The 25,390-nt window shown below is 37.4% G+C and overlaps 1 protein-coding gene across 4 annotated transcripts; it reads right to left on the bottom strand.

Moving 5' to 3' along the window:
* Positions 1-749: 749 nt before the first annotated feature.
* LOC106881820 (beta-1,3-galactosyl-O-glycosyl-glycoprotein beta-1,6-N-acetylglucosaminyltransferase) lies at positions 750-24,726 on the bottom strand. Of its 4 annotated transcripts, none has more exons than XM_052970483.2 (4): positions 24,607-24,726; positions 12,620-12,678; positions 11,252-11,423; positions 2,275-2,902 (listed from the first exon to the last, which is right to left on the bottom strand). In XM_052970483.2, the coding sequence occupies exons 2-4, from the start codon at positions 12,649-12,651 to the stop codon at positions 2,357-2,359; spliced, it is 750 nt and encodes a 249-aa protein (XP_052826443.1). In that variant the 5' UTR covers positions 12,652-12,678; positions 24,607-24,726; the 3' UTR covers positions 2,275-2,356. The 4 variants fall into 4 exon arrangements, with proteins under 4 accessions (XP_089202987.1, XP_052826443.1, XP_089202986.1 ...); XM_089346860.1 differs by lacking the exon at positions 24,607-24,726 and adding an exon at positions 13,564-16,286; XM_014932336.3 differs by lacking the exon at positions 24,607-24,726 and adding an exon at positions 16,188-16,257.
* Between the last annotated feature and the right edge of the window lie 664 nt (positions 24,727-25,390).

Consider the following 25,390-nt stretch of genomic DNA (forward strand, 5'->3'; position numbering starts at 1 on the left):
TTGATCTCGCTAGCCCTGGCATCATGCCGACTTTTAATCACTCCACCACAAAACTTCAGAGATTCCCTAACTTGATGGTGTGCCTCTGTCAGTCTCTCTTGCAGATGTTTTATGTAACTCTCTCTCTCTTGCAAATGTTTCACATAACGGTGCCAGCAACTTCCTCTAAGAATTTCTTCACGTGGTGATCTTCCCATCAACAGATCAACCAGGAGTCTCACCCCGTGGCCCAGCATCAGCTTTGCACGTGTATAGCCAGTAGACTTGTGCGTTTCCAAACAATATGCCATCATACATTCTATGTATTTTGCAAGTGTAATCTTTCAAAACCTGTCCATTCTCCGTTATCTTTACTTGACACGCTTGCAAAGAAGATTTCAGCTAAGAATTGCGAGTTTTGTAACGTGTCAGCTCAGATCAAATTTGTGCTATTTTCTCATCGTATTTCTTTGAGGTTGTACTACATTCTTTCTTTCCAGCTTCTACTAATTATTTTCTGTGAATTGAGAAGCTTCTTTAATTCCACCATAATGTTATGATTTCCATCTTCAAAACTCAGCAGTTTAAATTTAAAATCTCATGAGTTGGAAGATATTTCCTCATACATAACAGCAATCTTCTTACGCATGTTACGCTGCATCTCATCCCGTTTGTTGTTTGCCTGCAACATATTCACCTTTAGTTCGTTAATTTCCTGGATCAGCTGAAATTTACTTTCTGGCAGTCGGCTGTTGTCACACAGTTTTCCATTTTTTTTTTTTCACTAAAAAGTCTATTTTCTGGTTTCAGTTTTTCGTATCACATTCCTGGTGATGTTCAAGCTTCCTCTCACTAGCAACTTAAGATTTTAACGCTTCTGTTAAACGCTGTCTAAGCTTCTCTGACTTCGTTGAAAGATTTAGTCTCCTCTACAAAGTTTTGGCGGACATGTTGCAATTCTGTTCTTTTATCTCTCAGACATCTTTCCATACTGACTTTCCTTTCAGGACGTTCCATTTCTAAGAAATGGACCTTTACACTTAGTTTTACAATCCTGACATTGAGAAGAGATTTCACATCATTTACCTCTTTTCTGGTTGCTTTGCCAACATCTTCCATCAAGCCAGTTGGTTGATCTGTTTTTGTTTTTGAATGGAAACGTCTTTGGACAGATCTTTATCTAGAATTGCATTTTCCACAATTTACGAAGCATTTTCCCTGTCTTCCACCAGATCTGTGCAACCAAGGCTTAGGCCTCCAGCAGAGAACACATCAGCTTGCCTCACTAGCTTCTGCTTCAACCGCAACATTTGAACGTCATCCAAGCACTGATAACTCGATGCAAACAGGTCTTGTAAATGCACTGGCAGACCCCACTTCCTCAGACTACACTCTTTCTCCAGGTACGCAGCCGACACTGCTCCTTGTCCACTGCCTGGCACAGTCCACAATTTGTCCTTTGCAAATCTTCTGTGCCTCCCATGAGAAATTGGCCGCCACAACCAGCACCTCGTCAGCACCTGTCTCCACCAGGGTTCGTTCCACCATCACCTCAGCCTTCATTTTGCTCTTCACGTTCAATCAGGGCATCAACTGGTTCTTTGAGTACAGTACAGTGCCCGGTAACACCATATAACTGCTGTGATGACTCTGGTAGGTCTCGCTACTGTAACACCACGAGTCTCACAAAAGTCTGCCCCGAGGCCGAATCAATGACAAGGTCGACACTTCTGGTCGTCAGTCCTCCCCCCACCTTCGGAGGTGTCTTCATCTATGGTGTTGGGTGCATGTCTTCTTTCTTCTATTCCCTGGCCTCTTTGATGCAGCATCAACGAGTGTCAGCGTCCAACTGATTGTCATGTCAAATTCCCCTTTTTATACCTGTTGCTAGGCTCCAGCAGGCTGCCCCAGCAAGTTGTCACGTGACACTGTCTAAACTTCCCGCTGCTAGGCTCCAGCAAGTAGCCCCAGCAAGTTGTCACATGACACTGTCTAAACTTTAACTGACAATGGAGGGCGCGAAGCCACTTCAATGTCAGCCTGTCTCACCTAGGCATGTTATGACTTTCAAGCCATATTTGGTCTTCCCGCTTCAGCCATATATGTGTATATATATACATATATATATATATATATATATATATATATACATATATATATATATATATATATATAAATGCATATACATATATATATCTATACATATAAATATATAAATACATATACATACATATATATATGTGTGTGTGTGTGTGTGTCTGTGTGTGTGTGTGTGTGCCAAACAACTCAGCTCCCTTTTATACATAATCTAGGAAAGTAAGCAAATTAGAAAACTGCAAGAACATCAATGCTCTAATATCAAAAAAAAAAATAATACTTACTTATTACGTGTTCCTTCAATATCGTTAGCTCCTTTTAACGCTTTAACAATTCGTACAATCTGAAGATTGGTTTTCAACGGATATTCCTGTCCCGTTAAATTTATGAAATATTTCCATTTTTTATATTTTAACAAATCCCTCATGCAAATTAACTCAGCTTCCGTTTGAGAAAATACTCCCCATTCAACGTCGACAATGCGAGATGCAATATAAACATTAGGTAAACACTTTGCTATTGCTTTCATGTCACTCAATATCAAAGGATTAGAACTTTTATCAACGTGAATGCAGTAGTAATTGTGTGGACGGTAAATGGCCCTCAGTAAGTTTTCAACTTGATCGGGTTTTTTGTAAAGGCTGATGGAATAAGCAAGAGGAAAGTCTTGTTCTTCTCCTGTAACATCCTTCAGAGTGATATACCTGCCACGTTTCCGAAATTCATCACAATTTTTGCTCAATTTTTTAGTATATTCTCCATTAGGTAAAGAAACGTGTGGATGTAAGGCAGAGTAGTTTTCTGCGTTCGACAAAGCAAATTCATCCTGGTGTGAAAAGAAAATTGATTTAAAGCTAAGCAAATGAGACACGCAAATGAAACACAAAAGGAAAAGTAACGCAGAAATAAATATAATGAATTAATAAGCAGACGCGGGCGTAGCTGCAAAGATAAAAGGTTCATTTCTCAGTCATGTGTTCCGAAGCTAAGCCCAGCTGCTTAGCAATTTGAAAATGTGTCTTCAACTATGGCATCGAGTCCCAAAAAGCCTTGTGAGTGGCAATGGTAAACGATAAATGAAAGAGACTCGTACACATGCACGCACGCAAATACACGCATTCACACTCTCACTCACACATATATATATATACATACACGCACACATATACACATATATACACACACACACACACATAGATAGACACATCTGTGTGTGTGTATATGTGTGAGAGAAAGAGAAAGAGAGAGAGAGAGAGATTGTATGTTTTTGTCTTGTCTTGTAAATGAGCATCACCGTCATACATGCAGTGTATTTTGTTTCCAGTCTTCCGGGTAAACATGTTTAGCCGCTGGGAAATATTGTTTTGACTTAAAACAATTGAGAGTTAGCAATGAGATCAGTATTCGGCCATAGAAATCTTGCCACAATGAATTTTTCGTATGTCTCATGTAAGCGTGGTAAGTAAACGTTAAAGCTATGATGATGGTGATGATGATAATGGTAATGATGATGATGAACAAATATATTGGTCAAATGGTTCTGGGGTGTATTAGTATGGTTTACAACCGATTTATATTCTTATACGATTGTGTACTGGCAATTCAATTACTATGTTTGTTAACGTATGTTTAGACTAGATTTTCTGTTGTATGTTGTCATTTATATCAGATTTTTGCTTTTATATTCTTGAATGTACAGTATTTTCTTGGATGGTGTTCACAAAATGTTACTGTGACCTACAACTATTAATACAACTTTACATTTATCTCTTATATGTGATATCATATATGTGGTATCATTATATGTGTTCATATTATATGTGGCATCATTATATGTGTTCTGTGGTATCATTATTTTTACGGTATTACTATCTTCTATGACATCATGATCTTCTATGGTAACATTATATTCAATGATACCATGAACATCTATGGTAGCATCATCTTCGATGAGAATATCATCATCTGTAATACCCTTATTTTCTATGACATCATTATCTTATATTTATCATTATCTTCTATAATACCATTATCTTCTATGGTTTCGTTCGCCAAAATTTATAAATCCTGTTTTAGGAGATATGGACCGAATATTATCGACTACATCCTCCTTCTCTGCTACCTTTCTCTGCAGCACTAGCACTTCTCGGCTCACACAGTGAGAATATTTCTAGTCTCGAGCTGTGATTGACGTCTGCCAATCAAGGAAGATATGTCTGGGAACAACAGAGTTCATAAGACAGCCCAGTGCAGGCTTCGCACGTTAGTCATTTACTAGTCAGAAATACCATTTGCCATTTCACAAAATCTAACTGGATTTTGCCCCATTCCATCGTGATTTGCGGCAAACCGCCGAGGTATGCATGAAAACTAAGTCTCCAGTGAAACACACAGATCCAATTTGAATCATAGAACATTTAAGACTGTATTGTACTTAAGCTACAATGAGTACCTCTTCTACCCAAGCCACTCTGTATACTGAATCTAAATGTGGAATCAAGTTTTTCTTATCAGACCTACTTTTCTTGCAATGCTATGTTCATTTTTTTTACCTCATTTAGTATCAATCAATCAATTCCCGCTACCTCTGCCTGCGTCAAAGTGTGCATTAACATAAGACAGTTGCCTCCATTATATTCGATCTTTGGCAAGAGCATTCAGAGAAACTATGTCAGGACTAGGGCTCACACAAAACCGATAATTCCCAAAACCGAGTTTAAGTACAAGTAATTCTCAAAACCGGTTAAACACCGGTTTTCGTGGATTTAGAGCGGTGTCCCTGTAACGAAGAAGTTTGTCATATATTGTATTTTGTTTATATACATACACAGAGAAAGAGAGAAAGTAACAGTTTGACTGATATCCAGAAATATGTTGGTGGTGCCTGTATCTGTATCTATGTACAAACAATAACAAAAAATAATGGTATTTTATTTATTTAATCAGGAATGCAACGTTTTTCCAAGTCGTTCTATTTTTGAGAATCAATCAAGTTTCTTGACTTGCTTGACGATTCACTTTCCTTCGAAAATAATCTTTTAAAAAACACAATGCATTCAGTGTTTTACCTGACAAACTTGTCCTAATTTTTGTGTTGAAAAGTCCAGTAATTGAAAAAGCTCTTTCCGACTGGACACTAGTTACTTTAGTTGTAAACAATGCTCTATAAAGTTTATCAACCTTTTCATTTCTGTTCGAAGTTGCTTCAAAATATTCGAATTCTTTAGAGATTTCAAATCCATCTGCTACTATCTTAGGCTCTTCCTTCATTTTCTTCATTGCGCTTGTATATTCACGCATGAGTTCATTACCTTCGTAAGTAGATGGGACAACAGTAACATTTGTTTTTAGGTCTCCTCCTATTTCATTTTCTTTGTATAATTCTGTTGTGTTCTCAGCGTCATGTTCAGGAAATTATCTCCTATATGTTTGATCAGCATACTTCCTTAAATGTTGTTTCGTTATAAAAAGAAAAGGTCCAGAAATTAATTCATCTTTAAACTTCCTTGGATTATGTAAATACCTCAAGGGAGTCAAGGTTTCAACATTTCTTCTCTTATATCTATGCATAAGCCTTTCACGAGCCAAAGGGTTGCCGACGATATTAAGTTTATTCAATAAAAATTCTATAGAATATTCCGCTTTCAGTAAATCCATATCATCAGTGCAAATAACCTTCAAAATAATTTCTACTGGATGCAGAATTTCATATAGTAAATTGAGAGATTTCCACTCTTCGTCAGCCACAGCATATGTGGAAAGTACTGCTCGTAGAGCATTAGGAATGCAGCTTTTCAATTTCAAAAATCTCTCAATCATATGGAATATGCTATTCCACCTAGTTCTGCAATCCAGTATAAGTTTATATTCTCTGTTATCAAAGTTCGCTCGTACAAAATCTTGCAAAATTTCATTTTTTGTAGGAGATTTACGGAAAAGTTTTGAAATTTTTCTTACCTTATTTAAAACTTTGTTAAATTCAAGTTTTAGCTGGGAAAAACAAGCATTTTCATGAGCCAAATCTGTTTGAAAAAGTATGTCTTGTTGGCTTATGTCAGCTTCATCATCACTATCATCTGTTATAGTGATCTCTTCCCTTTTTTTTATCAGTCTCATCGGTTGAGGCAATATTTTCAATATTTTTTTGGTAGAGAATGTCGATCACAGACAGATGTATGCAATGTGTGAGACATTGTTGGTGATCAGGTCTTATTTCTTTTCCGAATTTCACCATCATAGAAGCACCATCCGTCGTACAGCCAACAATGTGTATATCCAAATCCAATCCAAATTCACTAAGACGTCCTCTCACAAATTGCTCTGTTCTCCTGCTATTAAGGGAGCCGTGGATCTCAATAAGACCTGACGACCAATGATTGTCTTTCCCATGAACATTTATGTTCATATATCGTTTATTTTGAATTTATGTGTATTCATCCAATGTCAATGAGTAGTGAATCCCCAGCGCTACTTCTTTTTCGAAATAATGAATAAGTTCTTCTTTCTTGGTTATGTAATAATTAATTACCATATTCCTGGCTCCGTTTGCAGATGTTAGTTGTAATTTATCATATTTGCCTCTCTGACTATGAAGATTTCTCTGTATAAAATCGCTTTTGACGATTGAATTGAAAGAGAATCCATCCATATCAGCTAATTTTGAAAATTTTTCTTCCATTGATTTCTTTGTTAAAAAGTGTTCCATTGTTCTTGTCATCTTCACAGGAGGCTGGTTTGCATCTTGATTTATGTCGATTTGATGAATTTTCTACAAGTGCAAGATCAGAGACGTAGTAGATCCTCCAGAAGATTTCATGATCTTATCACACTTGTTGCATTAAGCTTCATCTTTGTTTTTCCTATCGAAAAAATTCCAAACAGTTGATTTTCTTTTTATCATGCTAGGGCTAATGAAAATAATTCAGAAAAAAATTAGTGCTTCTTCCTTGAAATGAATCTTGAACTGGTTATTACATATGCTCAATGAGAAAGATCACCTGACCGAAGACTAACAGCATCCCCTTGACTTGCTCTGAATGAAGTCGGTTACCTCCAAATTCAAAGAGTCAGCCAGGGGTTAGCGAAGGAAATGACAAGGTGCTGATCTAAGGTTCAAGGGGAGAGAAGGTAAGAATATGTTGATATGTTGCGATATGTTTCAATGAAACAGACAGCACTTTCAACTAAAGGCGACCGACAACAGTTCAGTTAGTTCAGTTTCAACGATATTTCTTCAAAAGAAAAAAATGAAGAAATGTTTTGCGAAAAAAAAAAAATAGAAACAACAAGCATTAAAATCGGTTTTGGCAAATCCGTTTCGGTTTTACTGATCATAATATAAAACCGGTTTTAACCGGTTTTATAAAACCGGTTTCGAGCCCTAGTCAGGACCTATACATACTGTGATGTTTCCTCCCATCTTTTAGGTTGCCGTCCTGTTTCTCTTTCCATTAGTCAGCCTTCCAAACTGGTGTTAACAACTAGAGCTCCAGTATGCTTTCTAACTACTGCTAGACTTTAAAAAGAAACATATGTGAGGTAAAGTACAATGGAAAATTAAATCAAGCTCTTTTTTAGACGACATGTATGATAGCTATATAGGTCTTTAAAATGAAGCTTCATGCCACACAAATACCTTATTTGATATAGGTATGTTGAAAATTAATATGGATTTATTCAGGGGATTGGAAAAAGTTTTTGCTCCAACATATTCCCGAAAAGTTTTTGAACTATCAATTGAAAGTCACTAATCAAGCAATATAAATAAGACCATATAAGTAAAGTGTCTCCACTATTAATAAGGCACATCGATCACAGAGAAAATATTCAAAATCAACCCTTGAGTCATAAAAAGAGAAATCTCTCAAGGAGACTCGAAATCTCTCAAGGAGACTCATAATCTCTCACTAATTTTTTTCCAAACGCTTACTCCATTTACAATTTATATAATTAGAGTGTTTTAATGTTATGTATAAACTGTAAACCTTCTCTTCTATACGGTTGATTTGTAAATATTTGCAAGCGATAATATCCAGAGGTAAAAAATCTACTAACAAGTTTTCGCAAATTCTGCCAAAGCATAAACTTGAGTCTAAGGTAAGGCAAATGTGAAAACGCTGCTATAAGATGACACAAAATAAGTAAAACTGAAAATATACAATAAGATACAAATATCAAAACTAGAGATTTAGACTAAACCCATCTCTACAAATGCTTAAGAGTAGATGAGACTGATAAAATATAATGCTCAGAAATTAAGAGAAATAGGAAAGATTATTAGAGAAGTATTATTAAAAAATAAATTGCAGGTTAAAAGTAAGCTCGTGTATATAAATCTTCCGAGTATAAACTACAGCTTCAGAAAAATAAACTGGAAGCAAATATTAAAATTAATATGCAGAAACTACATTTTATTTTCCGGGCTGAGATTCGAAACCGAATCTAAGGATTCTCGCTCGCCTGATTCACGGTTAGGCTGACTTGGCGAAAAAAAATTTCTTTATCGTGTCTGAAAGTGATGGATGAGTTTCCACTCGAACTCCAACCTGGGCAGTCACGGAAAGTTCAGATGGACAACAAGTGACCTAAATAAGTACAAACTGCTCTTATGGCATATCTATCCTTCTAGCTAGGATAGCCATTATAATTACGGTTGCTTTAGACATATGCCAATTAGCAACATAGCAGTGACCGCTGACACAAGACAGTAGCAGTTGCAGACCACGAACAGACGAAATAGAAAAACAACACAACACGACCAAATGACAAATGCACACACAGACACAAAATATACCTTGTACTATCTCGTCACATCAACATTCTCTTTCCTCCATTTTTACTTTGCCAACTCGAAGTAGTTGGTAACTTTAAGTAGCGGCAGATTTGGTCATATTTCAAATCAAGCTCTCTGTATCTAACACGTAAATGCAACTGTTAATCAAATAAATTATGAAAACTGCATTTCTATTCTTTTTCATTTGTTTTCCTTTGGTGTCGGACCAATACGCCTACCATCATCCTGCTACACGCGCCAACTTACACTGAACCATCAACAGCATCACATTTCGCTATCCGAACTGGAAAATTGCTGCGATTAATCGCCATGTCTCTACCAGAATACAACCCAGCGGCGAATTCAATCTCGGTTGACATGGTATTCCAGGCAGCGATCCCTTCTACCAATCCTTTCCTTTCGTCGCCCAGCACTTCGGAAATTGCGGACTTGCGTTCATTGGTGGCGCAACGGGCATCACAAATACAAGCCCTGACCGAGCGGATACAAGCCCTAACCTTTGGTCTCCCCCATCGAAGTAGCAGCCGTGGTCAATATCCTGCAAGTCTCTACAGAAAGGAAACAAGCTGGAGTTAAGGTCAATAACGCCTCTAAAGTTCTTGGCTTAATGCAGAAACAGGGGGCTGATTATAGTCGCTTAATACGCACAAATAACTACATCACTGAAAATCATGAAATAACTCATCCTCCCACCCAGATGATATCGACAGAATACTCCTACTCCATGCACAAATGTTTGGTTTTGTTACAAATAAAAAGCTACAGCAAAATAACAATAGTTGAACTAGAAAATACTTAGAAGCGAAAGAGAATTGATGGGTTTACTAAGGAAAGATGAAAGCATACAGTCTTTGATTTTTTGTTTCTTTAAATATAAGCAATTGATAAAATACAAAATGAAGACTAACTATACAGAAGTTCAAGATTTAGATTAAAATATAACAGCAACAGCTAATAAAGTTTTAAGACTTGACATAGAGGAGAAATAAACCAGAAAAAGTTAACAATGGCTTGAAATTACTGGGCTAAACAAGCAGAAACAAGAAGTTTGTGTTTAGCTGCTCAACAGCAATGCCAAACTACAGTGGAATAAGATGCTAACTTTAAGTACAGACTATGCAATCGATAAAAAGATAATTGACCTCATCAGCTTTGACTACTCAGCCGTTGTACAGATACAGTCGAGTCGATGTGTTTGTCCCAGGTTATATTGCTAGGTCGTTGTCATGATCCTACTTGATATATGTTTGTAACGCTTTTTGTCCGTTTTCACAAAGATACTGCAAAGGTGGTGACAAGCCAAGATTCAATGTTAGAGCCAATATCTCTGGTTGTGATCATTATATTTTGTTTCCTATGTATTGCATCACGACCCAACAGGTAGGCCTATAGCACACGGCCTGTACTTGCTTCTTCGCCTCATCTTAATTTTAAACATAGGCGCATTCTAACAAATGTCTGTTTCAGTCAAGAGATTAAACATCTTTCCATACATCGGCTACAACTATCTCTCGGTTTATTTTCGAGAATATATGGAAATTCCCTCCCGCGAATTCAAAAGTAGATATGTCACCTCTCATGTCAGCCTTGCAAGCGAAAATTGAATAAGGTGCTATTTTTCTAACATATCACATCTGTTTCGTCCCTTTTTTTTTTATTGTCTACCCCATATCGAGGAGTTCTTTATGATCTTCGACTGTTACAAAAAAATTGTCGTTTTTGATATTGTTCATTCTACTAGTTTGTAAATGAAAATTATTGTTTCAACACTTATCTTTTGTTCATTATCGAACATCTACATGATCAGTCTATTTAGTTTTCACTTTTTGCTAAAAAAAATTAAATAACTGTTTTGCTGTTGGACAATAGCTACAGGGCCTGTTTGTTTTACCCTGACTGGGCTCCGTTACTTTGAGTAAGATACTGGCGATTGCTTGTTGATACTTAGATAATACAAGAGCAGTTGACAGGCATTGAGTAAAGGAGATAATTGACGGATAGCAAAGGTGGTAGAAAACAAAGAAGCTAAGAGACTGGCAACATAAGAGATTAGAAATATACAATAGAGGAGATAAGAGCAAAACAACATCACAATTAATAACTGACAGCAATGTTGGGTGATATAAAAGGCAGAGAATACGATAAAAGAGAGACATAAGAATAAGTAATGAATAGTATATACAAGTGATAGATTTACTGTACAAACTGAAAATTAATACGTTGTTTTGTTGTCGTGTAGAATGACAAGGTAACACCTTTTCGAGTAATAAATTGCCCTCAGATAGTTTCCAATGCCGATAATGAACGAACATGTTTCAACTTATTGATGGAAAGCTTAAGATTAGGAATAGATCAGATCAACGGTAAAACAAAGATGTTTACCTGTCTTACGAGTGCTGCACAGTCAAACGGATGTCTGGAGGTATCAGCATGTAGTACATTATTTCTGGCTCCTAGATACAGATTTTTGATGATTACGAAATAAGTAAATATACAAAGAAATAACACGATGAAAATAAAACTGGTCCTCAGGGAGCAAGAGATTGTCTTTGAACTGAGAAAAAAAAGAAAAATATAAGGTGAAAATGCAATAAAAAGAAAAGATATTTGATTAGTTTTCAATCAACTTGGAAAATAAAACTAGACAGACATTTCATTCGTAGAAAAACTATATGTGATTAACACTTGCTTTAATATTTATATTTACTTATTTAGGTAAATAAATAATTCAATGCGTCAAATATTTTTCCTATAATGAATTACATGTATATTGGGTTGACCTACAGATACATGCATATTAAGTTGACCTACATGTCCATTCGGGTTTAGTCGACACCAAACTTCAAGCACTTTTATAAGTAGCTAACATCAGGCTTGGTCTTGCACATGCGCACTTGTTAGATATTTCACTCTTCAACGTACTTCAAAACGAACTTTCGATAAGACAGGTTGTATTTTACGTGCTTGATATCTCTCCGAAAGTGGAGAACCATAGCGAACATTATCGAAACCTTATGCTTTTTTATTCTAAACAAAAGCAAGAAAATGGCGGAAACTTGCGGTAAGACAGACGCTGTGTATGGACAGAATCCTGTTATGGGACGTGTGTACCACTTTTCAACACTAAATTAATGTATTTATGTTTGCATTCGAAGGCTGTTTGCACTGATCGCAAGCCTCTGCCTCTATCTCTTCTTAGGTATGTCAGATGAATAGTATTTTAGAGTGTGGGCGCAGGAGTGGCTGTGTGGTAAGTATCTTGCTTAGGAACCACATGGTTCTGGGTTCAGTCCCACTGCGTGGCACCTTGGGCAAGTGTCTCCTACTATAGCCTCGGGCCGACCAAAGCCTTGTGAGTGGATTTGGTAGACGGAAACTGAAAGAAGCCCGTCGTATATATGTATATGTATATATATATATATGCACGTGTTTGCATGTCTGTGTTTGCCCCACCACCACCACCACACACACACACACATCGCTTGACAACTGATGCTGGTGTGTTTACGTCCCCGTAACTTAGCGGTTCGGCAAAAAGAAACCGATAGAATAAGTAATAGGCTTACAAAGAATAAGTACTAGGCTTACAAAGAATAATTTGCTCGACTAAAGGCAGTGCTCCAGCATGGCCGCAGTCAAATGACTGAAACAAGTAAAAGAGTATGCTCGATGAAAATATATAACTACGGTAAATATGTGCGTGAGTGTGTCTCTGTGTGTGGTGGGGGTGTACAGAAATCAAGTACTCACCTTAATCGTGGCGAATATGCAAAGCATTTCATGATGAAAATACCTTATGCGATTTTTACCTGCGAGTAGAGAAGACTTGAATTATTAATTTATAAAAGTGAAAAAAACTTAGGCAGATAATTTTGATTTACGAAAACCAAATTGGCATTTCAAAATTTCAATTTAACCCCAACTTCACCCAATTTCTTCATGTTTCTTCTATGCCTCCTCTCTGTGCCATTTCTACTGTACTGTATGACTTCTGCTACTTGCAGCTAGTTGAGCTCACCTTACTTCCTCTCAAACATTCCCATCCCACTTGCCTCTTCTCTTCTCAGCATCCCTCTTATGTCCGCCACCACCTACAAGGTCTCATATTTATCACTATGCTCAGTCCTTCCTCTCAGGAAATCCTTCCCTGCTCATGTCTTTCCCACAGATGTTGGTTTACAAAGGTTCACAAGGAACATCAATGGCTTTTATCATCAACCTCACTCATCTAGTTGGTCCGTGAAGGGCATGGGCACTGTCATTTCTTTCAGACCCAATATGGATAAATAATAAAACAAAACAAAAAAATCAAACCAAAACTAAGCTAAAAGACGCTTGCTCAAGTTGTGGTGGAGTTGGATTGAACTCAACACTAACATGTCAGGATTATGAAGTGAACTTGTTAACCACGTGGTTATGTGCCCCTCCCCCACGCCTGAGATGTAGAAGTAAAACTGTACTTGTAGTGGGCAGATAATGTAATTGGTAGGTTTGGGTCCAGCTGAGGTAAAAATAATAAACTGTATGGAACTGAAGCTGGCAGAATGAATCAGAAGAGTTATTTCCTAAATGATACGGAAGGAAAAAAGGGCACAGAAGTGAGGGGTGGGATGCGAAAAACAGAAATTTTGAGGAAATTTTCCATTGTATGAAACAAAAAAAGATTAGAAACAACGTGAAGGAAACCTGCCCACCTCAATTTTCCTTTTCCGTGAGGTATGGAACTTTGAAGGACTGTTGTTTCAAAAATTCTGCCCAGAATGGCTGGAGTGCCAGACTAAATGCTTTGTTCTATTTAGTTATGTTTCTCTGCATTCTGAGTTCAAATCCCATGTAAGTCAGTTTTACCTTTAATCCAACAGGTATCAATAAAATAAATCACACAAGAATAACTTGCCAATAACAAACACATTTCTCCATTCTTTTTGATTATCTTTATTTTTCTATTGGAAAATGGAATTATCACATACACTCCTCTTCCTTTTGTTTTTGTACAAGTGCATTATAGATGCATCTTTGAACTACTGGAGAACAGATCCAATTTCCCAGATAAGACAGATTAATTTGCACAACTTACTTACAAGACGTCTGCTACCATGCTTGTACACCTTTATGGGAATATCGTGTTGTTTAAGAGCTTTACCACTGGAAAGTTTTTTGATAGCAGTACTTATCTCTTCCAAGGAAGTATGCTCTATTAGTTCTTTAATTATAGATTACTGGGGATTTTGTTGATTACATCAGCAGTGGATTCTTGATTTGATACAGATTGAAAATGTTCAGCCCATCTTTTCAGAATTTCATCTTTTCTACTTAAGAGTTTTGTTTCATCTTTTTTTCGGTCAAACACATTTTTCAGAATGTTATACAGTTTTCTCAAGTTGTGAGAATTAGCAGCCTGTTACAATTCTTGGACTTTTTTTGTTCACCAAACTTTTCATCTTATGCAGTTTTCTGCATAGTTTTTCTAGAGGAGATGTACTGGAATCTATATGTTGGCGAGTTTTTGTCTGAGATCCATGTCTTGTGTCTCTTGTGCAAAGTTTCTAGGAGAGGTTTAATTTGAGAATCGTTCTTGTTGGTGTTTGTGTTTCACAAATCTTAGAACTACTTCGGCAGGTGTTTTGATGTTGTCACGAATATTGTGTCACAACAATTCAGGCATTTCTCTAATTCTGGAAGCTTTGAATTTAAATGGATTTCAAACTTTTTTGTCGTTTCTGGATTTTTTAAAGAAGCAACGTTTGTTCTCGGATGTAAACTGGATTTCTGTAGCTTCTTTGCATACGATTTTACAAATACCTTGCTGTGAACAATTCTGTGATCCAAGTAACACTTGGGAATTTTGTGAGTTCTGGTTAATCTGAAATCACTGCAATCCTTGTTCTTAGTTATAACATAGTCCAGCATGTGCCAGTGACCAGATGAAGAATGCTTCCAGGTGCTTTTGTATTTGGTGTAGTTCCAGTCCATCTAGAGGTTATGTACCTGTAGAAGAGGTCTTACTGACCACCAGAAGCCGAATGCCACTCAAAAAGATTGTTGGTCGGTACCAGTTTCTCAACTGAGAGGAAGATGGTTTTATGCCTGATGATGGGAGGTTAAAGTATAGTAGAAGTATGGTCATGGGTGTTCTGCTATAGAGTAGATACATAGCTGCCCTATATTATATAAGGATGGGTAAGAGTAGCTGGAAGGAAGATGGGGTTGTGGTTGATGATAAATATCAGTATGGAGGGAGAGCTATACTGCAAATTTCATGCTGTTAAGGCAACTTCCTATTGTCTACTATGATATTACATTTTTAATGGAAGTCATACACTAATAATTATGACATTATAGTGATGCTTCTTTACTTTCCGAGTCTCGAAAAACGGACAGTGCCTTTGGCTTTTGCAATCCCTCTTAAATCAGTGATCTTAAATGCACTGTAAGATTTCATGGCAGTACATACACAATTCAGCCAGAGATGCATATAAAAAAATAACCAGGCTGGTGTAGCACATACAAAAGCTGAGATACATTGAAAAATACACGCGGAGATTAAATCAATTTTAGTGCAGGATATGAAACCTTGAAATGCAGTGTAAGATTTCATTGCAATACATACACAGTTCAAGCAGAGGTTTTTTTATAAAACAATTACCACGCAAGTGTAACACATACAAATTAACGCAGGCAAGTATACAAAAGATGGTAAAAATAAATCACGAAATTAACGTAGACAAGTATAGAAAATAAAATAGAACAGAATCGTGAAAATAATCACAGGTAGTAAGTAAAAATATCCAAAAACACAGCAGCCAAGTTAAAGAGCCATCCGAATAAACCACGGGTGGTTGGAAAATGCATTTAGTAGAGATGACCCGGAAGTTGTTGCTCTTCCGCAAACAGCAGTACATTTCTTGAGCTAAATACATGTCAATGATTGGTTAAAATTACCCACATACGACAACTTTAACACAAAATAACTTCTAAACAACTAAAAAGCTCTTAAATCACACACAAAAAATGTTTTGTTCTTTTTCGGTTTTTTCCCAGTCGTATGAATTCTCGTGTATTGAATACAAATTCGCAAAAATTTTCTGAAAATTCCAAAAAATAAAATATGAGGGGTTATATGAGGTGCGTAGAGTAGAATTCCGCCTGGCTCTCTTTCTGATACATTTACACACAATGCAATTAAAGAGAAGAAATAATTGAAATTAGTAATCACTTATTTCGCCCCAGTTTAGAAATCAGTTTTTGAAAATTGGAAATTATCAAATTGGATATTAATGTGAGTAAAAGATTGATGTGTAGTTCACTACTTACTTACTCTTTCGTAAAACAAGACCAGTTTTCAATGCCTCACTGAAATAATGAAGTTTACGAGTAGCAATATTTGTTTATTGGGGGGCTGCGCGCGCGCGCCTTTAATTCCAAGCGGTTAATTTAAGGTCATGCGTTGATAACAGGACTTTGTTAAGTTATGCGTTGATAACAGGACTTTGTTAAGTTATGCGTTGATAAGAAGATCCTGAACAAGAAACAATAACTTCTTTGTATTAATCTTTTCATCCCTCTTTATATACATTCATACTCTCTCTCTCTCTCTCTCTCACACATACACACACATACACAAACATACACAAATACACACACACGCACACATCCACAGATACATACATACATTCTAAAGCATTTTGTCGTTTTCCTTTCCTCTGTCGTTGTCCCATAAACAGCTACAATTAATTCCCAAGGGAATTGCAGCCGCTTTTGGGACTGGGCAGCAAACCACTTTTCATCTGAATGAAGTTGCTTCGCTAATGTAGAGAAATCTATTGTTATTTATCGAAGAGAATCCATTACATTTCTTAAGATATGTTTGTATATTGAAAGAGAGCTTCTGCATGCAAGATTGCTATGAGGTGGTACCTCCTTCTATTGAGTGTCCCATACCCTTCAAAGCAGGGCCCCCGATATCGAAGGGACCCGAGGCAACTGTTGTGACTTGACAGACAGTACAAACCCGCGGTACACTCAATATCTTCAATCGACAACATCACACTATTGGATATTGTGGGACGTCTTCAATAATAATAATAATAATAATAATAATAATAATAATGATAATAATAATATCAAATGACATGACTGTTGTGAGTAAAAAGGTTGAAAAAAAATCATCAAGTACTCCGAACTGAAAGTGGAAGTGGCAAGATTGCATGGAATGCGAGAGGGCAATGTAAAAGTGATATAGGCAGTAATCAGAGCGTTGGGCTCAATCCCATTGAAACTTCAAGACTTCTTAAGGCAACTGGATATCCCATGCAAGAAAGATTGATGTCTTGCAAAAAGCAGCCTTACTGTAACCCATTTTTTATATCAAGACAAAACAATATACATCATAGCACCTCCAATCAGTTAAGATAGGAATCCATGAGAACCACTGTCTGGTACTGCATCAGGGCAGTTATTATTATTAAACAACTCACCTGATCTACCCCTTCCCGAGTCTGACCCAAAAACGGCCATAGAAGTAAACAAAGAGTGAAGGGGAATTCCCAAATGGAAAAAAATGCAAAAGGACACCATCCAAGCTCCTCCTCACAACAAACACACACGACCACCAACTGCATCACCCGCATTACCACCACCAATACCACTACCAGCACCACACAAAAACCACCATCGGAAACAATAACCCCTAATGAAATACATACATGAAAATATCAACATAACACCAAAAGATGAACCCCGAATGAAATACATACATGAGCCCCTAATGAAACAATGAACCCCTAATGAAATACATACATGGAAATATCAACATCACTCCAAAAGATCTTCTGTGCACTCCACCTAACGCTCCCATCTCACGTACAAATACTTAGTGTATCTAAACATTTCGCCCGGTGCGCTAATGATTCTTATTTCTTTATTGCCCACAAAGGGCTAAACATAGAGGGGACAAACAAGGACAGACAAATGGATTAAGTCGAACACATCGAACACTGGTGCGTAACTGGTACTTAATTTATCGACCCCAAAAGAATGAAAGGCAAAGTGGACCTCGGTGGAATTTGAACTCAGAACGTAACGGCAGACGAAATACCGCTAAACAGTTCGACCGGCGTGCTAACGATTCTGCCAGCTCGCCGCCTTAATAACAGTAATAAGTTTTCTCTCACCAATGTTAAAAGCTTGGTAACACTCTTCCTCTCTATCTTCCTTCACAAGTATAACAAGATGCATTAAAATGTTCTAACGTCCTCTTGAACGTTATATGCACAGATATATTTTAATTATTTTTCTCTTATTTATCAACGTTAGAATCATAGATACATTTTTATTTTACTAGCGGGACCCGTGAATATTTCACAGAATTAATAGTAAACCTATTGAGTAATTCCTGAAAACTTTATCGAAAAAAACCTGAAAGTGTAGCCTGTGTTGTGTCTGTATCAATGATAGTCGTTCATCTGCTATTCATTGAAAAGTGGAGGATATTGGAATACCATGATTATTTAATGCACCTTATATATATACTTTATATACTTTATGCACAATTTTATAAACTTAATACACAGCACTCATAAAATAAATATTCTCTCTTATTTTTTCCATTTTCCCCATAAACAGATAAAATTACATTTTAAAATTTACATAGTCACAATTTCTGATATAGAAAACAAAAGTTTTATAGTAAAAAGATAATTTTATATGTAAAATATAGAGGTCACAATTTCACGGGGGTAAACATTTAATGCAACATGGCATACTCTAAAAACCACATTGTTGGTAACTTATAAGCCAAAACGATGGGTCAAAGCCAATACACATTTGCGTACACCTTTCAATCCAATACTTCTTTAGAGACTATGGTCTTCATGGAAGTTCTCCCTCTTCTTTTCTCTTGTTTGTTAGTGCTAATAACTTTAACTCTCACATAAGGTAATTTGCGAGCCCTTGAGAATGCAACATACAGCTGACCATGGCCGAATAAGGTCCAGACAAGAACAACCCCACTTTACCAAATGTCTGACCTTGTGATTTATTGAGTCATTGCACGTGGGAGACGAACGGGAAACTGGTTTCTTTCTAAAGCGGGCGGCAAGTTTGGGGTGCGGATACATTAAGTGATAGGTGATATAAAAAAAAAATGGTTTGATTAAAAAGAAATTACTTTTCACTTTGCACTCACCATCGCCACTTCCACCACCAATGTCACCACCACTTTCACCACAATCATCTCTCTCTTCCTCTCACTCCCCTCTCTCTTCCTGTCTCTCTCTACCTCTCTCCCTTCCCTCTTTCTACCTTTCTTTAATCTCACCACCAGAACATCACCTATCTCTTTTACTCTTTTACTTGTTTCAGTCATTTGACTGAGGCCATGCTGGGGCACTGCCTTTAGTCGAGCAAATCGATCCCAGGACTTATTCTTTGTAAGCCCAGTACTTATTCTATCGGTCTCTTTTTGCCGAACCGCTAAGTTACCGGGACGTAAACACACCAGCATCGGTTGTCAAGCGATGTTGGGGGGACAAACACAGACACACAAACATATATACACACATACATATATATATATATATATATATATATATATATATATATATATATATATATATATATGTGTGTGTGTATATACATATATACGACGGGCTTCTTTCAGTTTCCGTCTACCAAATCCACTCACAAGGCTTTGGTCGGCCCGAGGCTATAGTAGGAGACACTTGCCCACGGTGCAACGCAGAGGGACTGAACCCGGAACCATGTGGTTGGTAAGCAAGCTACTTACCACACAGCCACTCCTGCTAAAATTATATTCCTAACTCTCCTCTGTATCATTACCTTCAACTAAGTTTTTTTAACCACGTAATAGATATTACTACCACATGTCATGGACGCTTCTCTCTCCGTCTTTTCTCTCTCCCTCTCTTTCTTTCTCTCTCTTTCTGCCTCACTCTTCACCTTATCCCCTTTTTCTCGAATCACATGAAAGCGTCTCCGACGGGTTAAGTAACATAATGACAAGCAGAATTATTATATGACTTTTTTTCACAGATCAACGTTATACGCTTGTTCGCTCGCGATGCATTCACCTATTTCCTTCTCCACCACCTATACGGGAAATCATTCTAATCATTGTTCTCTCCCCTGATGTATAATAACTATTTCATCCCTCATTTTTGTAGTATTTCTTTCTTACAAATCATGCACTTCTTGTACCAGATAAATCTATTTCCCACCAAACCCTCTCTGTTCTAAGTCACCTAAGACGGAAAAGAAGAAGTCTGAGCACACACCTATTATTAGGACTAAGAGAACCAAAATGTCACCAAGAACTATTCAAACTCCTCCCCCACTACTCTTCCTATTATGCCTAAAACTTTAAGGCAATCACCCGAAGGCTGTAATATGAGAGAAGCTAGAAATATGAAGCAAAGAGAAGGGGAGAGAGTGAAAGAGAGAGACAGAGAGTTAGAGAAGGAGAAAAAAAGAGACGGAGTTAGACCGACAGAGAGAAAGAGAAAGAGAGAGAGAATGCGAGCAGGTGCAGAGAACTGAGGTAAGAGTACCGAAGCAACACCGGATGCCCCAATCTACCCCCTTCTAAGAAGTCACAACCGAGGAACCTTAATATCTATTTCAAATTTATGCACAAGGCCAGCAACTTTGTGGAAGGGGATAAGTCGATTACATCGACCCCAATGCTTAACTGGTACTTATTTTCTCAACCCTGAAAGGATGAAAGACAATGTTATCCGAGACAGAATTTGAACTCAGAATGTAAAGACAGACGAAATGACACTAAGCTAAACGAACAACTCTGCCAACTCAACGCTTTATTAAAATTATAGATGCCCCAGGTGAGGATCGAACTCACGACCTTCATATTCCTCTATATAATAATTTGATGATGAGACTGACGTGCTCCCTACTGTGCTACCGAGGCACACGAGGAGTCTTAACTTTGGCTTCAAATTTTGGCACAAAGCCGGGAATTTCGGGGAAAGGATAAGCTGATTACATCGACCCCAGTGTTCAATTGGTACTCATTTAATGAACCCCGATGAGATGAAAGGCAAAGTCGACCTCGGCGGAATTTGAAGTTAGAACGTAAAGACGGACAAAATGCCACTAAGCATTTTGCCCGACGTAGTAACAACTCTATCAGATCGACGCCTTAAAAGAAACCTCAATATTAAGAATGCAAACGGCATTGAGAGCAGCCTTTAGTCAAATAACTTAGGCCTTTTTGGTAGCACCTGGTAATCCTCAAACGGATCATGTCTCGAAGAGCAAAACAAATAAAAATGGATGCCTTCTCAGCATGTGATTCATCAATACTAATAACGCAATTCTAAAGGAGTAAATCTCGAAAATTATATTTGGATAAGTTGTGCTCGTGAGTAGCGAACAGTAGACAACCAAGAAAAAGGACAACTTTGAAATAAGCCAAACACAGTAGGAGAAATCCCGGTTTGAGGCGGTTTAACTGCCTTATAAAGAAGGCAGATGGAGCCCCTCTGAATCTTGGCTGATAATCTATCTAGTTTCTCTCTCTCTCCCTCTCTCCCTCTCTCTCTCATACACACACACACACACACACACACACACACACACACACACACACCACTTAAACAACTTCTATGGGTAAAATGTCTGAAAGAAATATGACAACGGTGTAAATGGAACTGGGACCAGCGTTGAAGGTCCCGTGCCCCACAGACATCCTATTGAGCGGCAGGATGGACCCGTTTGTCAACTTGTGACTAGCTAACATACAAGAGTTATGAAAAAAGCAGAGCAAAGAATTAAATACAATTGTTATGGAGTGCTACTATAGGAGCCAACCCATAGATGAAAATGGAGTACCATTAATAGGATAAAATGAAGCATGTACCATGATTAGCTACAACGTGGGATATCTGAAACCACAGAACAATGATAATGCAACCAGGTCTGAATGATTAGAATGAAAGGTATTTAACAGATTAACCCTGAACGTAATTCAGAGAAGAGTATATGAAGACGACGACAATGCAGAAGAACGTAATATTGATCATAAAGAAGAGCTGACCGAGACTATATCAGCTCCTCAAACAGTAGAACAAATATAAATCAATTTGCCTGAGATGTCAATCTTAACTGACACATCCATCAGAGATGGAGAAAAAAAGAATTGTAGATCGAGTAGTGGAGTTAGTAAGGGTGAAGATTTTTGGAGTGAAATATGACTTTAAGAAAAGCCGATAGAAGCTGATGCAGCAAATAGGAAAAGTAAACAGGATCTTAAAGTAATATACACACAAATAATATTACTGAAACTAATAGATAAATAAAGGTAGCAAGTAGAATGATAGTAGAAAATATGGATTTAAAGTGAGATGTTTGCTAAGCGATAAAAGTATACTGAACAGAAGGATTGACAATGAACCATTATGGAAGAGGGGATCCTTGGATTTATAAAAAAAAAAAGAATACAGTGATCTGTTAGGATTAGACAAAAGAAGGAAGAAAGAACTGAAGAATATGTGCAAATACATGTTGAAAGAAAGGTATGGTATTGATTTCAAAGAATTGCTAGTAGTCATCGCGGAATTAAACATCGTGTGCAAGCTAAGAGGACCAAAATCACTCGATATGATCGGAGAATCAAACAGTATAGACAAAACAGACACTTCAAAATTGAACAAAAATGATCTTATACGGAAATATGTTGTTGTTGTTGTTGTTGGCACTCCGTCGCTTACGACGTCGAGGATTCCAGTTGATCCGATTAACGGAACAGCCTGCTCGTGAAATTAACGTGCAAGTGGCTGAGCACTCCACAGACACGTGTACCCTTAACGTAATTCTCGGGGATATTCAGCGTGACACAGTGTGACAAGGCTAACCCTTTCAATTACAGGCACAACAGAAACAGGAAGTAAGAGTGAGAGAAAGTTGTGGTGAAAGAGTACAGCAGGGTTCACCACCATCCCCTGCCGGAGCTTCGTGGAGCTTTAGGTGTTTTCGCTCAATAAACACTCACAACGCCCGGTCTGGGAATCGAAACCGCAATCCTATGACCGCGAGTTCGCTGCCCTAACCACTGGGCCATTGCGCCTCCACAATACGGAAATAAATGGAGTAACAAAAATACATGCGCCCTAAATGCGGAAGAAAGTCAAAGATTCTGAAACAATATATAAGGGAAAAGGAAACACACAACGCTAATGTAGTGTGACCACACAACATGAAAGAAATAAGACATTAGGATAAGTAACGAGGATGTACAACGATTTGGAGTGGTGATACTAAAACAGAGGTAAAGTCCAGTAAGTGGATAGTGTGAAGTTGACGACAGGAGAGGTAATGAAGAAATAGCCAAGAAAGGTTACAGGTATCTGGGCATATTGGAAGTTGGTGAAGTGATAAAACGCCAAATGAAGATATCCTATCAAGAGTATTACAGAAAGCTGAAATTGATTTTGATAACTAAATTAAATGGGAGGAATGAGCATAAATTCATGTGCAAGTGTCTTCTTAAAATATGGGGCAGTAGTACTACAATAACGAACAGAAGAACTACATTCCTTGTGAAAGAAGACTACTGACAATACACGGTTCATCACATCCGAAAAGTAATGTCGACAGGCGACGCTTTGCGAGAGAGAAAGAAGGGTGGGGATTGCTAAGTTGTGAGGATTGTATTCAGACAGAGAGAAACTTGTTATACAAAGAATGTAAAAGAATAATTAAGTGTACAGGGAAGTCAGGGGTGTTGCGTACGAAAAACAGCCAAGAGAAAATGAATTACAAAAGAGACAGAAACGAAATGGGGACACAACTGAAAGGATAAGAAGGTGCACAGTCAGTTCTTGAGAAAGTTATCGAAGAACACAGACCCAATATAGCTGTGGCTTAAGAAAAGCAACCTGAAACGGAGGCCTTGATAAGTGCATCAATGAAACAAGCATTAAGAGTTTGTTATTTCAAGTACAAAATTGTGTGTGTGTGTGTGTGTGTGCGTGTGCGTGCGTGTGTGTGTGTGTGTGTGCGCGCGCGTGTGTGTGTATGCATGTATGTTTCTGTATGTGTGTGTACTATATATAGTAAAAATTTATCTGGGACAAGTGAATTAGGCCCAGAAATTAGGCATGAAAAATTACATCAATACACCAAATTTGAAAATTTTCACTTAATTTTGAAATTTCAAAAAGTGCAGCCAAACAGAAAAGAAAGACAGGCAGGCAGGCAGGCAGACAGACAGACAGGCAGGCTGACAGGTAAATAGATAGACAGAGACGCGCGTGCACACACACACACATTTTATTCACTATCCCTAGGGTTGTCAAGTGAGTAGAATATGCTTTGCTGAAGAATTCTAATAAAGCCGAAACATACTCATTACTATCACCAATTGGTTTAATAGGCTAAATCCACTCCAATCTGCGTTGTGTGCATATGGTCAGAAGTATTTCTTGTGACCTTTCACGTTCTCTGTTCAAATCCCACTGAGGTCGACTTTGTTTTCATCCTTTCGGGGGCAATGAAATAAGTATCGGTTGAGCACTGGTGTAGCACTGAAATCGATGTAACTGACTTGCCGACTTTCCCCAAAATTCAGGCCATATGTGTATAATAGGTAGAATTATCTTAGATATGTGTGATCCTGTTGTTTAGAAATACGGTTCAATGAAGATGTTTTATAAGGCAATCGAGCTGCAAGAAATCACAGTTAAATCTCAATCAATTCATACCTCTCCGCATATGAAAGAAAGGAGCATTGGATAATGAAATTCTTGGATACACTGTGTTTGAAGTACATAAAAGATGAGAGGATCCCTGCTGGAAAACTTTTGATTACTGTTCAAAGTTCTGCAAAAAAAAAAAAAAAAAAAAAAAAAAATCAAAGCTAACCTATTGGCTAAAGAAGAATAGAAAGAGTGTATATATTGTACATATTTATATAGGGGTAAACATATATATATTCATACACTCACGCGCACATACACACAAATTATACTCTACTGACAAGTTCAAGTCTCACCACAGTCGAGTTTATTTTTCCATCTTTCAGAGGTCGGTAAAATAAAACGCCAGTCAAATTTTGGGATAGCCAATGTAATCAACAAACACACTTCCCTCAAGAAAATATGTTATCCTTGTACCTATATCAGGAATCATTTTAGATACATGTCTGAGAAATTTGATCCATTATTCTTTTTTGAAAAAGAAAGAAAGAAAGAAAGAAAGAAAGAAAGAAATTATTAGTTTTAATATTCCCCAACATTTCAGTTTTGCTTCTTGGATAAATTTCATAGTTTCCAGTTTCAGACGAATGGCGTCAGTGGAATATGGCTGAAATGAAATTTAGTTCAGTTCAGGAAGTAGAAATAATAAGGTCAGGACGGAGTGAGTCTTCACAGCATTTTCGAGAAATAATGACGTATTTAGGTTAAGGCTAAGGGCAATATTTTTTTTTTTTTTTAGGAATTAGAAGTATCAAATGTACTGCTGCTGATTTTTTTTGGTGAAGTTTCG

This window comes from Octopus bimaculoides, unplaced genomic scaffold (genome assembly GCF_046866305.1).
Source record: "Octopus bimaculoides isolate indiv1 unplaced genomic scaffold, ASM4686630v1 contig250, whole genome shotgun sequence".
NCBI classification, from domain to species: Eukaryota; Metazoa; Mollusca; class Cephalopoda; order Octopoda; family Octopodidae; genus Octopus; species Octopus bimaculoides.

Coding starts and splice junctions, on each gene's coding strand:
- LOC106881820 (XM_052970483.2), bottom strand. CDS start 12,651: ATGAAATGCTTTGCATATTCGCCACGATTAAG. Junction 11,424..12,619: donor GCATATTCGCCACGATTAAG/GTGAGTACTTGA, acceptor TTTTTTTCTCAG/TTCAAAGACAATCTCTTGCT. Junction 2,903..11,251: donor GTGCAGCACTCGTAAGACAG/GTAAACATCTTT, acceptor TTTTCACACCAG/GATGAATTTGCTTTGTCGAA.